Genomic DNA, 15974 nt, shown 5'->3' with positions numbered 1-15974 from the left:
AGAGGTAAGGACAAGCTGTCATCTGTGGGAGGCGTATCGTCATCGTCCTGTGTTTCCCCCCAGCCACGCACCAGTGATGGGCCCGAGCTGCTTTGGGTGCCACCCCGCTGTGAACATGCTTCATCCTCATCCTCCTCCACCTCCTCCTCATCCTCGTCCTCCTCGTCCTCCAGTAGTGGGCCCTGTCTGGCCACATTTGTACCTGGCCTCTGGTGTTGCAAAAAACCTCCCTCTGAGTCACTTTGAAGAGACTGGCCTGAAAGTGCTAAAAATGACCCCTCTTCCTCCTCTTCCTCCTGGGCCACCTCCTCTTCCATCATCGCCCTAAGTGTTTTTTCAAGGAGACATAGAAGTGGTATTGTAACGCTGATAACGGCGTCATCGCTACTGGCCATGTTGGTGGAGTACTCGAAACAGCGCAACAGGGCACACAGGTCTCGCATGGAGGCCCAGTCATTGGTGGTGAAGTGTGTCTGATCCGCAGTGCGACTGACCCGTGCGTGCTGCAGCTGAAACTCCACTATGGCCTGCTGCTGCTCGCACAGTCTGTCCAGCATATGCAAGGTGGAGTTCCACCTGGTGGGTACGTCGCATATGAGGCGGTGAGCGGGAAGGCCGAAGTTACGCTGTAGCGCAGACAGGCGAGCAGCGGCAGGGTGTGAACGCCGGAAGCGCGAACAGACGGCCCGCACTTTATGCAGCAGCTCTGACATGTCGGGGTAGTTGCGAATGAACTTCTGCACCACCAAATTCAGCACATGCGCCAGGCAAGGGATGTGCGTCAAACTGACTAGTCCCAGAGCTGCAACGAGATTTCGCCCATTATCGCACACCACCAGGCCGGGCTTGAGGCTCACCGGCAGCAACCACTCATCGGTCTGTTGTTCTATACCCCGCCACAACTCCTGTGCGGTGTGGGGCCTGTCCCCCAAACATATGAGTTTCAGAATGGCCTGCTGACGTTTACCCTGGGCTGTGCTGAAGTTGGTGGTGAAGGTGTGTGGCTGACTGGATGAGCAGGTGGAAGAAGAGGAGGAGGAAGCTGAGTAGGAGGAGGAGGAGACAGGAGGCAAAGAATGTTGCCCTGCGATCCTTGGCGGCGGAAGGACGTGCGCCAAACAGCTCTCCGCCTGGGGCCCAGCCGCCACTACATTTACCCAGTGTGCAGTTAGGAAGATATAGCGTCCCTGGCCGTGCTTACTGGTCCACGTATCTGTGGTTAGGTGGACCTTGCCACAGATGGCGTTGCGCAGTGCACACTTGATTTTATCGGACACTTGGTTGTGCAGGGAAGGCACGGCTCTCTTGGAGAAGTAGTGGCGGCTGGGAACAACATACTGTGGGACAGCAAGTGACATGAGCTGTTTGAAGCTGTGTGTGTCCACCAGCCTAAATGACAGCATTTCATAGGCCAGTAGTTTAGAAATGCTGGCATTCAGGGCCAGGGATCGAGGGTGGCTAGGTGGGAATTTACGCTTTCTCTCAAATGTTTGTGAGATGGAGAGCTGAACGCTGCCGTGTGACATGGTTGAGATGCTTGGTTACGCAGGTGGTGGTGTTGGTGGTACATCCCATGTTTGCTGGGCGGCAGGTGCCAACGTTCCTCCAGAGGCAGAGGAAGAGGCGAGGCGGCAGCAGCAGCAGAAGAGGCCAAGGCAGCAGCAGAAGAGGCCGATGCGGCAGCAGCAGAAGGGGCAGCAGGGGGAGCCTGAGTGACTTCCTTGTTTTTAAGGTGTTTACTCCACTGCAGTTCATGCTTTGCATGCAGGTGCCTGGTCATGCAGGTTGTGCTAAGGTTCTGAACGTTAATGCCTCGCTTCAGGCTCTGATGGCACAGCGTGCAAACCACTCGGGTCTTGTCGTCAGCACATTGTTTGAAGAAGTGCCATGCCAGGGAACTCCTTGAAGCTGCCTTTGGGGTGCTCGGTCCCAGATGGCGGCGGTCAGTAGCAGGCGAAGTCTCTTGGCGGCGGGTGTTCTGATTTTGCCCACTGCTCCCTCTTTTGCTACACTGTTGGCTCGGTCTCACCACTGCCTCTTCCTCCGAACTGTGAAAGTCAGTGGCACGACCTTCATTCCATGTGGGGTCTAGGACCTCATCGTCCCCTGCATCGTCTTCCACCCAGTCTTGACCCCTGACCTCCTGTTCAGTCTGCACACTGCAGAAAGACGCAGCAGTTGGCACCTGTGTTTCGTCATCATCAGAGACGTGCTGAGGTGGTATTCCCATGTCCTCATCATCAGGAAAAATAAGTGGTTGTGCGTTAGTGCATTCTATCTCTTCCACCCCTGGGGAAGGGCTAGGTGGATGCCGTTGGGAAACCCTGGCAGCAGAGTCTTCAAACAGCATAAGAGACTGCTGCATAACTTGAGGCTCAGACAGTTTCCCTGATATGCATGGGGGTGATGTGACAGACCGATGGGCTTGGTTTTCATGCGCCATCTGTGCGCTTTCTGCAGAAGACTGGGTGGGAGATAATGTGAACGTGCTGGATCCACTGTCGGCCACCCAATTGACTAATGCCTGCACCTGCTCAGGCCTTACCATCCTTAGAACGGCATTGGGCCCCACCAAATATCGCTGTAAATTCTGCTGGCTACTGGGACCTGAGGTAGTTGGTTTACTAGGACGTGTGGCTGTGGCAGAACGGCCACGTCCTCTCCCAGCACCAGAGGGTACACTAACACCACCACGACCATGTCCACGTCCGCATCCCTTATTAGATGTTTTCCTCATTGTTCCCGTTCACAACAATTTTGAGAATGGCAAATTTGGGAATGCTTTTTCAACCCAGAACAAAAAGTCTGCTTTTACGGTCACTACAAATAACTTGACCAGCTAAAACTGTGCAGATTTGGTTGAATAGAGATGTGAGACCTGTTTTTTTTTGCGCTGTGTGACAGTTATAGGTTTAATCACAGAATGACACTTCTATCAGCACGCTAGCGTGTGTCTTAGGTTTTTCTGAATCACACTATCAATACCTTCAATGTAAGATTTTCTTTTTGGGATAGATTTCAAGTAGGCCTCAAATACCACAAACTAGTTATTTTGAGAATGGCAAATTTGGGAATGCTTTTTCAACCCAGAACAAAAAGTCTGCTTTTACGGTCACTACAAATAACTTGACCAGCTAAAACTGTGCAGATTTGGTTGAATAGAGATGTGAGACCTGGTTTTTTTTTGCGCTGTGTGACAGTTATAGGTTTAATCACAGAATGACACTTCTATCAGCACGCTAGCGTGTGTCTTAGGTTTTTCTGAGTCACACTATCAATACCTTCAATGTAAGATTTTCTTTTTGGGATAGATTTCAAGTAGGCCTCAAATACCACAAACTAGTTATTTTGAGAATGGCAAATTTGGGAATGCTTTTTCAACCCAGAACAAAAAGTCTGCTTTTACGGTCACTACAAATAACTTGACCAGCTAAAACTGTGCAGATTTGGTTGAATAGAGATGTGAGACCTGTTTTTTTTTGCGCTGTGTGACAGTTATAGGTTTAATCACAGAATGACACTTCTATCAGCACGCTAGCGTGTGTCTTAGGTTTTTCTGAATCACACTATCAATACCTTCAATGTAAGATTTTCTTTTTGGGATAGATTTCAAGTAGGCCTCAAATACCACAAACTAGTTATTTTCAGAATGGCAAATTTGGGAATGCTTTTTCAACCCAGAACAAAAAGTCTGCTTTTACGGTCACTACAAATAACTTGACCAGCTAAAACTGTGCAGATTTGGTTGAATAGAAATGTCAGGTCTATTTTTTAGGCGCTGGGTGACAGGCTCAACTTGCCCCTGATGTAATATATGGCCAAAAAATAACCACACTGTTGATGGTTAAATGCACTTGGGTGACACAGGCTCAGCCTGCACCAGATGTAGTATACGGCCAAAAAATAACCAGACTGTTGATGGTTAAATGCACTTCTTTGACACAGGCTCAGCCTGCAGCTAATGTAGTATATGGCCAAAAAATAACCAGACTGTTGATGGTTAAATGCACTTCGGTGACACAGGCTCAGCCTGCAGCTGATGTAGGATATAGCACAAAATAACCACACTATCAATGGTTAAATACTCTTGGTGATAGCTCGTGCTGGCGCACCACAAGTCACAAAATGGCCGCCGATCACCCCAGAAAAAAAGTGATCTAAAAACGCTCTGGGCAGCCTCAAAAAAGTGAGCAAGTCAATAATAGCACTTCAATGATCCACAGCTGCAGATCGATCACAGAATGAAGTCTTTTGGAGGAGTTAATCTGCCTAATCTCGCCCTAACGTCGCAGCTGCAACCTCTCCCTATACTGATCATAGCAGAGTGACGTGCGGCGCTACGTGACTCCAGCTTAAATAGAGGCTGGGTCACATGGTGCACTGGCCAATCACAGCCATGCCAATAGTAGGCATGGCTGTGATGGCCTCTTGGGACAAGTAGTATGACGCTTGTTGATTGGCTGCTTTGCAGCCTTTCAAAAAGCGCCAAGAAAGCGCCGAACACCGAACCCGAACCCGGACTTTTACGAAAATGTTCGGGTTCGGGTCCGTGTCACGGACACCCCAAAATTCGGTACGAACCCGAACTATACAGTTCGGGTTCGCTCATCCCTACTAATTTCCCTTGGTTGAGGGCAGCATTTCAAGGCATAGACTGGGAGCAGCTACTGTCACATAATAATACTAAGGATAAATGGGAGAGCTTTAAATCCACATTCAGTAATTGCACTAAAAAAAATATTCCTTTAGGTAACAAGTATAAACGGCTAAAATGTGAACAAGGCTCCAGGTCCAGATGGATTACACCCAAGAGATTAAAGAGCTCAGTTCAGTCATTGCTGTGCCCCTGTTTATAATTTTTAAAGATTATCTAGGTCCTCCACAGTTAATTATAGACCAGTTAGTTTAATTTCTGTTGTGGGAAAAATGTTTGAAGGACTCCTAAGGGACTATATACAGGAGTATGTGACTGTAAATAATATTATAAGTGATAACCAACATGGGTTTACCAACGACTTTGATTTATTTTTATGAGGAGATGAGTAGTAGCCTGGACAGAGGGGCGGCTGTGGATGTAGTGTTTCTGGATTTTGCAAAGGCTTTTAATACTGTCCCTCATAGACATTTAATAGGTAAAGTAAGGTCTATAGGCTTGGAAAGTATAGTCTGTAATTGGATTGAAAACTGGCTGAAGGACCGTGTCCAGAGAGTTGTGGTCAATTATTCCTATTCAGAATGGTCCGGGGTTATAAGTGGTATACTCCAAGGTTCAGTCCTGGGTCCTCTATTATTTAATTTATTTATTAATGATATCGAGGACAGGATTAATAGCACCATTTCTATTTATGCAGATGACACTAAGCTATGTAGAACTGTACAGTCTATGGAAGATGTCCATAAAATACAAGCTGACTTGAACCTTCTGAGTGATTGGGCATCAACTTGGCAAATGAGTTTCAATGTGAATAAATGTAAAGTTATGCATCTTGGTAGTAATAATCTCTGTGCCTCATATGTCCTAGGTGATGTAACACTGGGAGAGTCACTTATAGAGAAGGATTTGGGTTTCCTTGTAGATGGTAGGTTAAATAACAGCACACAATGTCAATCAGCTGCTTCTAAGGCTACCAGAATATTGTCATGTATTAAATGAGGCATGGACTCGCGTGTCAGGGATGTAATATTACCACTTTACAAATTGTTGGTGCGGCCTCATCGTAATTATGCAGTTCAGTTCTGGGCACCAGTCCATAAAAAGGACGCCCTGCAGCTGGAAAAAGTACAGAGGAGAGCGACTAAACTGATTAGGGGCATGGAGGGTCTTAGTTATGAAGAAAGATTAAAAGAAATACATTTATTCTTGAGAAGAGACGTCTAATGGGGGACATGATTAACCTATACAAATATATAAATGGGACATAAATGCGGTGAAAAACTTTTCCATCTAAAATGCCCTCAAAAGACTAGGGGGCACGGCCTCCGACTGGAGAAGAAAAAGTTCAGTCTCCAGAAGCGTCAAAGCTTCTTTACCGTAAGGCCCCTTTCACACGGGCGAGTATTCCGCGCGGGTGCAATGCGTGAGTTGAACGCATTGCACCCGCACTGAATCCTGACCTATTAATTTCTATGAGGCTGTGCACATGAGCTGTGATTTTCACGCATCACTTGTGGGTTGCGTGCAAATCGCAGCATGCTCCTCTTTGTGCGTTTTTCACGTAACGCAGGCCCCATAGAAATTAATGGGGTTGCGTGAAAATCGCAAGCATCCGCAAGCAAGTGCGGATGCGGTGCGATTTTCACGCATGGTTGCTAGGTGACGATCGGGATGGGGACCCGATCTGTATTATTTTCCCTTATAACATGGTTATAAGGGAAAAAATTTGCATTCTGAATACAGAATGCAAAGTAAAATAGAGATGAAGGGGTTAAAAATTTAAAAAAATTAACTCACCGAGTCCACTTGATCGCGTAGTTGCGGATCTCTGTCTTCTTCTGTAATGTTGAGCTGCCGGCTAAGGACTTGTGGTGACGTCACATCACATGATCCAATCACATGGTCCCTCACCATGGTGATGAACCATGTGATTGGACCATGTGATGAGCACAGTGACGTCATCAAAGGTCCTATTCCTGTGCACAGCAAAGAAGAAGACAGAAAGGATGCCGGCTGCGCGATCAAGTGGATTAAGGTGAGTTAAATTATTATTTTTATTTATTTTTAACCCCTCCAGTTCTATTGTACTATGCATTCTGTATTCAGAATGCTATTATTTTCCCTTATAACCATGTTATAAGGGAAAATAATACAATCTACAGAACACCTAACCCCAAAACGAACTTCTGTGAAGAAGTTCGGGTTTGGGTGCCAAACATGTCGATTTTTCTCACGCGCGTGCAAAACGCATTACAATGTTTTACACTCGCGCGGAAAAATCCCGCATGTTCCCGCAACACACCCGCAACACCCGTGTGAAAGGGGCCTAAGAACTGTGAATCTGTGGAATTGACTTCCTCAGGACGTGGTCACAGCAGGAACAGTGGATAGTTTTAAAAAGGGTTTAGAATTCTTAAAAGTAAACAACATTAATGCTTACTGTATGAAAATTTGTAGAAATCTTAGTTTCATTTCCTTCTGGGATTCACGTCCCCACCTATCCCTTGGTTGAACTTGATGGACTTATGTCTTTTTTCAACCATATTAACTATGTAACTATGTGTAGTCTGGAGGGAACAATAGAGAACTTTTCCATTTCAGCAGACAGATGTGGCCAAAAGTTTTGAGACAGATATAAATTTTGGTTTTCCAAAGATTGCTGTTTCAGTGTTTTTTAGATCTTTTTGTCAGATGTTTCTGTGGTATATTAAAATACGATTATAAGAATTATTTTTATTGACAAATAAATCAAGCTTATGCAAAGACTAAATATTTACAGTGTGGACCCTTCTTTTTCAAGACTTCTACAATTCACCCTGGCATGTTGGATATCCATTTCTGGGCCAGATCCTGAGAGTTTATCACAATTTCTGTGTTTTTGTTTGTCCAACTGCTTTTTGAGAACTAACGACAGATTCTCAATGGGAGTCAGTCCTGGCACTTGCTGGACTTTCTTTGGCACCTTGAAGCCTTCTCCATTGCAATTGAACTTCTCTCCTTAAATTTCATGATGATCCAATAATTGATTGACTTGCAATGATGACTGCACATGTTTCCTTGGAATTAACCATTTTTAACAGAAGAAGACAAAAACCTTAAACACTACCCTTCCATTTAAAGCAACCAGTCTTCTCTTCTAATTCAATCAGCGTGTCAGAGTGATATCAGCTGTCTTGTTCTCATTAACACTTTTGTCTAAATGAGATCACTGAAATGATGTTTGCAGGTTATTTTTTTGGCAGGGTTGAAATGCTGTGTAAATGGGGTTTTTGTGATTAAGTTAGTTTTCATGGCAAGAAATGACTTTGAACTAATTGAAGTTCATCTGTTCACTCTTCATAACAATCTAGAGTTAATGCAAATTGCCACCAAAAAACTGAAGCACCAAACATTGTGAAAATCAAAATGTGTGTCAGTCCCAAAACTTTTGGCCATAAGTGTATATGCCATCATCACTGTCCACACTCTTGCTACTTTTACATTTTAACATATATATGACATCTGGCTGCTATAGCTTTACTGTGTTGCTTGTTTTTACAGGGAATGTTGCTTTTGGTCAGCAGAACAAGCCACAAGGAAAAGGCAGCTGCAACAATCTTATGGTCACCAGCAGTCCCATGATGGTCCAAAGATTGGGTCCAATATCCCCTCCAGCAAATCAAGCGGCAACAGCGTGCCATCAGATCAGCCCAAGCTTACACAGAAATCTGAATCTTCACCACTTAGCTATACCTTCATCTGATACCAGGTCCCTAACTTTGCTTTTTTGTATGTTATAGTAGAAGGCGTACATTAAGAGGTGGTTATCAGCCATTTACAGTAATGAGACATCCTCCTACAATGCATTAATAATTTTTTAGCATTTGAATTAAAGTGTTGGACAGCTGAAGTTCAGGTGTCTATTGCGCTGGGGTGTACTGGTGTACCGACTCGACTGTGGGGCTGCAGTGAATGTATTGGCAATAGCACACATCACTGCTACTGCCTGGCCCGGCTCCACTGTACTAAAGCCTGGCATAGCCGTGCTATGGCAGGCTTTAGAGGAGCGAGCCTAGGACGGAGTAGCGATATGATATGCAGAGCTTCTTCCCACTCTTGCTCCACTCTGCCAGCATAGTACATGAGTGTACGAGTGTACGAATTCCAAACTGCAATAGACACCGGAACTGTAGGTGCTCATTTCATATGGAAAAACATAACAATTTTATAAAGTATATTAGAAAAAATAATATATGCCATTTAGAACAGTTTTGAATAAAGTTACTACAAAGTTTAGGCACATTTTACATTATTTTATTAAGTCAAGATTGATTTATAAAAATAAAAAAAAGACTTTTGGGAGTCTGAAGGAAGATTGGATGCCACTTATTTTTAATGCATTATACATTGCACTTTTCTGAGCACTATAATATTATATCATGTTCAGAGTGGGAAAGGAGAACCTTGAAAGTATGACCACTTGGCTGGGTTAATACAGGAGTTTTTAATTGTGGGTAAAAATGGCCATAAAAATCACTGCCTGAGAAAAGTACAACAAAAAAGTGCCATACCTCAAGAACGCCACTTATCTTGCCAAAACCACTATTAAAATGCCTTTAATTGAAACACGTTGAGGGAGATTCATGAAAAATAACAGAAAAACTGTCTTGGTTGCACATAGAAAACAACTACAGCACAGCTTTATCATAATTTCTTATAAATTCCCAGCAAACATCTGGCCACAACCATTTTAGCTTCTTTTTTGGCCAATAGTTGGGATAATCCTGATAATTTTTACAAGCAGCAATATTGTACCCAGACTTTCTTACTGTTTTCAGTAAAATGTAGTAAATGAGAGACCACTGACTGCATTTAGGCCATTTTCATATGTGCGTTTTTGCGGATCCAGCAGGTTCTCAAAACCACAGCAAAATGTTTCCATTATTGTAATACAACTGTCTACATCCGTTCAGAAAGGATCCAGTTGTTTTATATCGAAAATGAAGAAACCGGATCCGGCACTAAAACCATTGTAAGTCAATGGGTCCTGGATCCGTTTTTTTCGTGTCAATGTCATTCTTTTTTCTGTTTTGGTTTTTTTATGCTATGCCTAGTTCAGCTGATTAAAAAGCATAATAATAGTTTGTGCCATCATTGTGTGATAGGTTGGCTATCATTCAGATCTGAAATATAGTGTTATATTATTTGCTAACATAATTTACAGTAAGCCAAAAATAGAGCATAGTATCTGAATGGGCTTTTAAGTTCTTTGCTGTTGAACTGATTTTCTGCCAGCAAGTGACAGACATCAATATTATTATTTGAAATTTTTGCTAATACATGTCTTATATGATAACCTATCAATAAAGAAATATTTATATTAGGGTTTATAGTGAAACTGCTAATAAGTGACAATGTGACGAAGACATTATGTAGGCTTATATGGATGATCTGAGGTGGATTTCAGACAGCTAAGCTCTGTCCCAGAAACTACAGACAGGAGAATCCTAGAACACGAACAGACCATTTTACAAGAAAAAAAGACTCCACATACTACATTCTCATAAGCGTTCCGGAGTATAGAGGAGTGAAACAGACTTATTGAGCAGCAAGGGCTGTCGCCATTGCTCAAGAGGCTTCCTCTCCCCCTTCTTTGACAGGGCCAGACATCTCTACCCACAAGTGTAGCAGCATGTACACAGTCGCAGTGCTGTTACTCTTCAAGCATGATATGGACATGAGAAATTTACAGTTCTCTCAGTCAAGAGGGGAAACTCTTGAGCAGTGGGTCCAGCCTCTTGCTGCTCAAGAAGTTTGTTTTGATGAATAAATCAATTTGTGCTAATCAATTCACTCCTCTCTGTTCTCGAGCAGTATCAAGTTCTAATGTTTGGCTGGAGGTGGTATACTTCTTTAAATCTTATGACCAGCACATAAATCATTTGGAATGATTATGATTGGATTGGCAGCTTCTGAAATAAGACTCTGATCACATGAACTTTATGCCTCACATCAAAGGTATAGGTCAGGAGTATTTCTAGATGTATATCAGGATATTCTCTGTATTCCTACTTATGAATAGACATGCATATTTCATTTTACAGGAGATGAAAAAGGGTATAAATATAATATGCATTATCTATTTCCTTTACCTCTTTGGGATGACCACCCAAAACTCCTGCAAAAATTATCTTCTGGAGCAGTGGTCTGCACAGATCATAATGGAATTAAAAATATAAAAAATCTGGTCTAAATCACACATGGTGTCTTCAGAGAGGTGCCCCTTCTAAGAGGTTGTCTTTTCATTTATACATTGACATGTGGTTACGTGTTTAGAATTCTTGATTACAAATGCCTTCTGGCAAGTGCTCTTTAAGGCCTTTTTACACTGGTCAAGAATCAGGACAATTATCAGAAACGACAATTTGTAGAAACAAAGGGGGAAGAACACTCATTCGAGAACATATAAAGGGGAATTTATCATTAGGAGAATATTTGAAGTCAGTTTTGCTTCAGTCTGTGTTGGAGTACTTTGTGCCACATTTATCAAATGTTGCATGTTGTTTGATAAATTTGGCTTGTCCTTAAACCTAACACTTCTGTCTAGAGAAGCTACTCCAATTTTCCTACTCCACCCTCCTCCTGGAGTGAGATTGCAACTTATTTGCAACTTTAAAAAAAGTCTCAATGATAAATCTGGAGTGAAACTCATTAACATAGCTCACCACGCCCACTTTTCCACACATATATTACAAAACTGGAGTGAGCGGTGTACACATGCAAAAAGTTACATTTTTTGGCGCAATTGCATAAATTATGCGCAAGTGAGTTCAAAAAAGTTGCAAAAACCCTATTTTGCAACTTTTTGATGCCAGAATTCTTGAGTGAAGGTATGATAAATCAGCACCATAGATTGTTTATATTACTTCAGCTCAAAGAACAGGCAATTATTGGTAATGTTCGCTTCTTTTCTGATTCTCTAAGCATCTGCCCATGTAAAAGGGCTTTTAGGCCTTTGCTGTATTTTGCTGTTCTCTGGGCATCTTCTGTTTCTTTTATTTTATGATCAACTTCTGTTCTTTCATCATCTATGTAGACTATCACATTAGAACACCACTTATTTACACAGCCTCATTAACAAAATGATTTTGCCAAAAAAAACACCAGGAATGGGTTAAATCAACACTTGGCTCTTTGTACAGTAAGAATTTATTTTACATGACCGATAGTAATTTATAGGTAAGTACACATTGTTCCTTCTGCCACTTTTCTTAATTTAATATGTATTGTGGGCCATGAGAAACAAGCAATTTCCCATATGACAGAGCTCAATCAATACTCAGTCTGACTTAGAAAGCATAGATTATAAAACCATGCTTGTTGAATTTATCACCTTATCAATCTGTTTAATATATTTCCCATTTTTATCCCCACCTAGATCGCTTATGTCACGTGAATCCCTTGCATCTACAACTTTAAGCCTAACAGAAAGTCATTCTACAATGAGTGTTAAACAGGAATGGTCCCATGGATATAGAATTCATGCTTCTAACCATGGATCTCAAAACAGTAGTGAACCTGGAGATCTACTAAGCATCCCCCCAGGAACTTCTATGTCCAATAACAGTGTCTCAAATTCATTGCCCTCGTATTTGTTTGGCATAGAGAATAACTGTTCTCCTTACCCTAGTCCTAGACATTCTTCTCCAAGATCACATTCGGCACGGTCAAAGAAAAGAGCTCTTTCCTTGTCTCCCCTATCTGATGGTATAGGAATTGACTTTAATACTATTATTCGCACTTCCCCAACCTCATTAGTTGCCTATATTAATGGGTCACGAGCTTCCCCAGCAACCATCTCACCTCAACCAGAAGTTTATGGCCATTTTTTAGGAGTCAGAGGTAGCTTCATTCCTCCAACATGTGCTGGATCAAACTCCCAGAAAAGTCTTCTAGCTATCAATAATAATGTGTCAATTCCAGAGAATATGACTGAATATCAGCGCATGCAGCAACTCGAACAAAATAGTTTGCAAGCTGATACAATGAACAATATGGTAGTTCGACACAACCTTGGACTAAATGACAGACAAACTATTGGGGTCTTAAAAAGTGAAAGGCTGGATGATTTTCCAGGTGGAACAATTGACATAACTTCACAGTCTTCGCTTCCTCTCACAGCACCTCCTGCCCATCAAGGTCCACCACCACCTTACCATGCCCATCAACACATGCATCAACATGAACTTTTAAACCAGCACTCACTCCCACCTCCAGGACAGGTTCCTTTACTCGAAGAAGAAGGAGAAATAGATGATTTCAATGGTAAGCATTGTTGCAGGTGGATTGACTGCAGTGCTTTATACGATCAGCAGGAAGAACTTGTACGGCACATTGAAAAGGTTCATATAGATCAGAGAAAGGGGGAGGACTTTGCTTGCTTTTGGGCAGGATGTCCACGAAGATATAAGCCATTCAATGCTCGTTATAAACTTCTCATTCACATGCGGGTCCACTCTGGAGAGAAACCAAACAAATGCACGGTAAGTTTGCCATCATAATTATATTTCATATCCATGCATGCGTCTTAGCTTATAAGCCTGTATATATAGATCTAAGAAAAATGCATTATGCAGCGTGTCAAAGTCTGTTAGTCATATAAAATGGCAGTGATTACCTCAGTTTTGAAGCTATTTACCAAATGCAATGTTATGTAGCTGTTTTTGCTGATGTAGCTAAATCCAATCAATGACATGATTTCCTTTGCTGACAACTTTGTTTATGCTGCCATTACATTAATGACAGGCCTACATTGAAGCGTTGTCCAGGGATAGGAAAAATTTTTTTTTTTAAAGAAACAGTGACATACTTGTCCATGGGATATGTCTGCTTATTGCAATACAGTGCATTTTGATGAGCCTTTTTTTCTAATGCTGGACAACCTCTTTAAGGACAACACCTATGTTGAAAAGTAATCATAAGTGAGATAATGTCTAAAATGTTTTGCTACATGGGCCATTTTTCCGTACATTATATTTAGTGTGTGAGTGTATAAAAGTGGCAGTTATGTGTAAAAGCATAAGAAAAAATGGTCAATATTCCTGGTACATTGTAGGAAATTCAAATTTGTAAAGATAATTAAGGCTACTTTCACACTGGCGTTTCTAGGTCCGCTTGTGAGATCCGTTTTAAGGCTCTCACAAGCGGCCCAAAATGGATCAGTTCAGCCCCAATGCATTCTGAATTGATAAGTATCCGTTCAGAATGCATCAGTTTGGCTCCTTGCAGCGTTTTGGTGTCCGCCTGGCGATGCGGAGCCAAACGGATCCGTCCTGACTTACAATGTAAGTCAATGAGGACGGATCCGTTTACATTGACACAATATGGTGCAATTGTAAACGGATCCGTCCCCCATTGACTTTCAATGTAAGTCAGGACGGATCCGTTTGACTTACACTTAGACTTTTTTTGACATAGTAATGCAGACGGATCCGTTCTGAACGGATACCAGCGTTTGCATTTTAGGTGCGGATCCGTCTGTGCAGATACCAGACGGATTCACACCTAAACGCAGGTGTGAAAGTAGCCTTAGTCATGCAAATTTGATTTGGTTATATTACAAGAATACATAAAGTAATGCATAGCAGCAAAGTGAAAATAGCTAGATTTGTGCTGTTGAGTTACCTGCTTTATAGGGAATGTGTTACCTATGACACATATCCTTTTTTTTCAAATCTGTTTTTATTTTATGATTGTAGATTTTTTTATATAGGGTGGCCCACGAAAAAGTAACCAATATCTCCAAAACAAACTGCCTAATGGTAAATCTGTCTTAATTGTCCATAGCAACCAATCAGAGCTTGGCTTTCCTTTTTTTGTAGAGCCCTGTAGGAACTAAAAGCTGAGCTCTGATTGGTTGCTATGGGCAACTGAGCCTATTGTGTCATAAAGGTGGTGTTCTCCCTGGAATAGCGAATAGTGATTGTGGAAGCAAGGGGTTATTTATGGCCACCACGTTCTCCAGACTTGTCCACATGCGTTTTTTATCTATAGGGAAATATAAAACAGAAACTGTACGCTAACAATCCACATCCTGTGGATGAACTCAAGCCATCATAAACACTATCCGCAGCATCACAAGCCATATCAGCCAACATAATCTGAAGTGTCCAAAGATGCATAGACCTGAACAGGGACCACTTTCAGCATCTTTTGAGACTTGTGGGTAATTAAAAAAAAAACAATCCACTTGCTTGTGGGTCAACCTGTACTATTATCTGAGCATGATTATGGAGGCTGCCATCTTGCCTGAGCTGTTGTAAACAGCATTTAGAGATATGATTTACAGCAGCCACCATGGGCCATAGACACAGTAGACTGAAGAGGATCTCATTGACTATGGGAGAGTTTAGGCATGCTCTGTGTCATGTGCAGAGGTCAAGAGGGATTACATAAGCTGTGATATCTTTGTGAATGGTGGATCCTGTGTTATCTATATATAGGCAATATCTGCCATTCTAATCCTGCGTGTGTGTCCCCTCCCCCTCAGTGTCCAGGGTAGTTATGTAAACAATTGCCATTGTTCATATCTTTTTGAAGTTGATACTTTTCTTCTTAAAAAAAGTTCAGCACCTACAAACACGCATTGGAAACTATATGGATTGTTTACACTGCCACCTTGAACACCGATGAGGGGCACCTCCATGGGAGCTAAGGTAACTCTGGCTGCTAATTGCATCACATGCTAGTATATGTGCATCGAGTCCCTGTGGGAGCCTCTGTAGAGGATGGGGGTGGTAGTGGCCCTGATGATATTTTGTGTCATGGGGTCCTACATCAGCCATTGCTCCCTGGGAATAAGTACAGGGAATTTATAGTACTGAAGAATACTTCAGATACATACAGTAGCAGGAGGCTTGAATTTCAATTCTTCTCTAGCACCAGCTGAGAAGGTATGTTGACTGATTGAATGGCTGCAATTCTGTACTTAGGTGATACTGGCGTAGTAGTTGTTTGGTGATGGGTGGCTTGGCTGTAGTCCCTCATCTTACACCAGTGACTTTGAATGCAGATGTAGCAGTTCACTCTGCTGTATGAAATCTCCATGCTTCACTTGAGTCTGTTCTTAGCTGTCAATCTGACAGGAGAAGATATGGTTCTCTACAAGCTACTTCTCAACTCCCCCACTATCAGAAGAGGACCTCGCTCATCTCCTCTCCTCCTAGCACTGACTTACTACACTGGAACTCCCCCTTCTGGCAGGAAGTCAGACCAACCCACCCCTACAAAGAGCAGGGGAACAGGGTGATTTGCACAGTGGCAAAGCCCTTTAAAATACTTA

At 42.5% G+C, this 15974-nt stretch overlaps 1 protein-coding gene across 2 annotated transcripts in view; it reads left to right on the top strand.

Annotated features, from left to right (window-relative positions):
• Positions 1-15974, top strand: part of GLIS3 (GLIS family zinc finger 3) — a 437296-nt gene that overhangs the window by 131785 nt on the left and 289537 nt on the right. For both annotated transcript variants that reach the window (XM_040417126.1, XM_040417127.1), the window contains 2 exons: positions 8195-8402; positions 12072-13176. In XM_040417126.1, the coding sequence (XP_040273060.1) occupies positions 8195-8402; positions 12072-13176 (1313 nt within the window). The remainder of the gene's footprint in view (positions 1-8194; positions 8403-12071; positions 13177-15974) is intronic.

The sequence above is a fragment of the Bufo bufo genome, chromosome 2 (assembly GCF_905171765.1).
Source record: "Bufo bufo chromosome 2, aBufBuf1.1, whole genome shotgun sequence".
NCBI lineage: Eukaryota > Metazoa > Chordata > Amphibia > Anura > Bufonidae > Bufo > Bufo bufo.
This window is presented reverse-complemented; position numbering and strand designations above follow the sequence as displayed.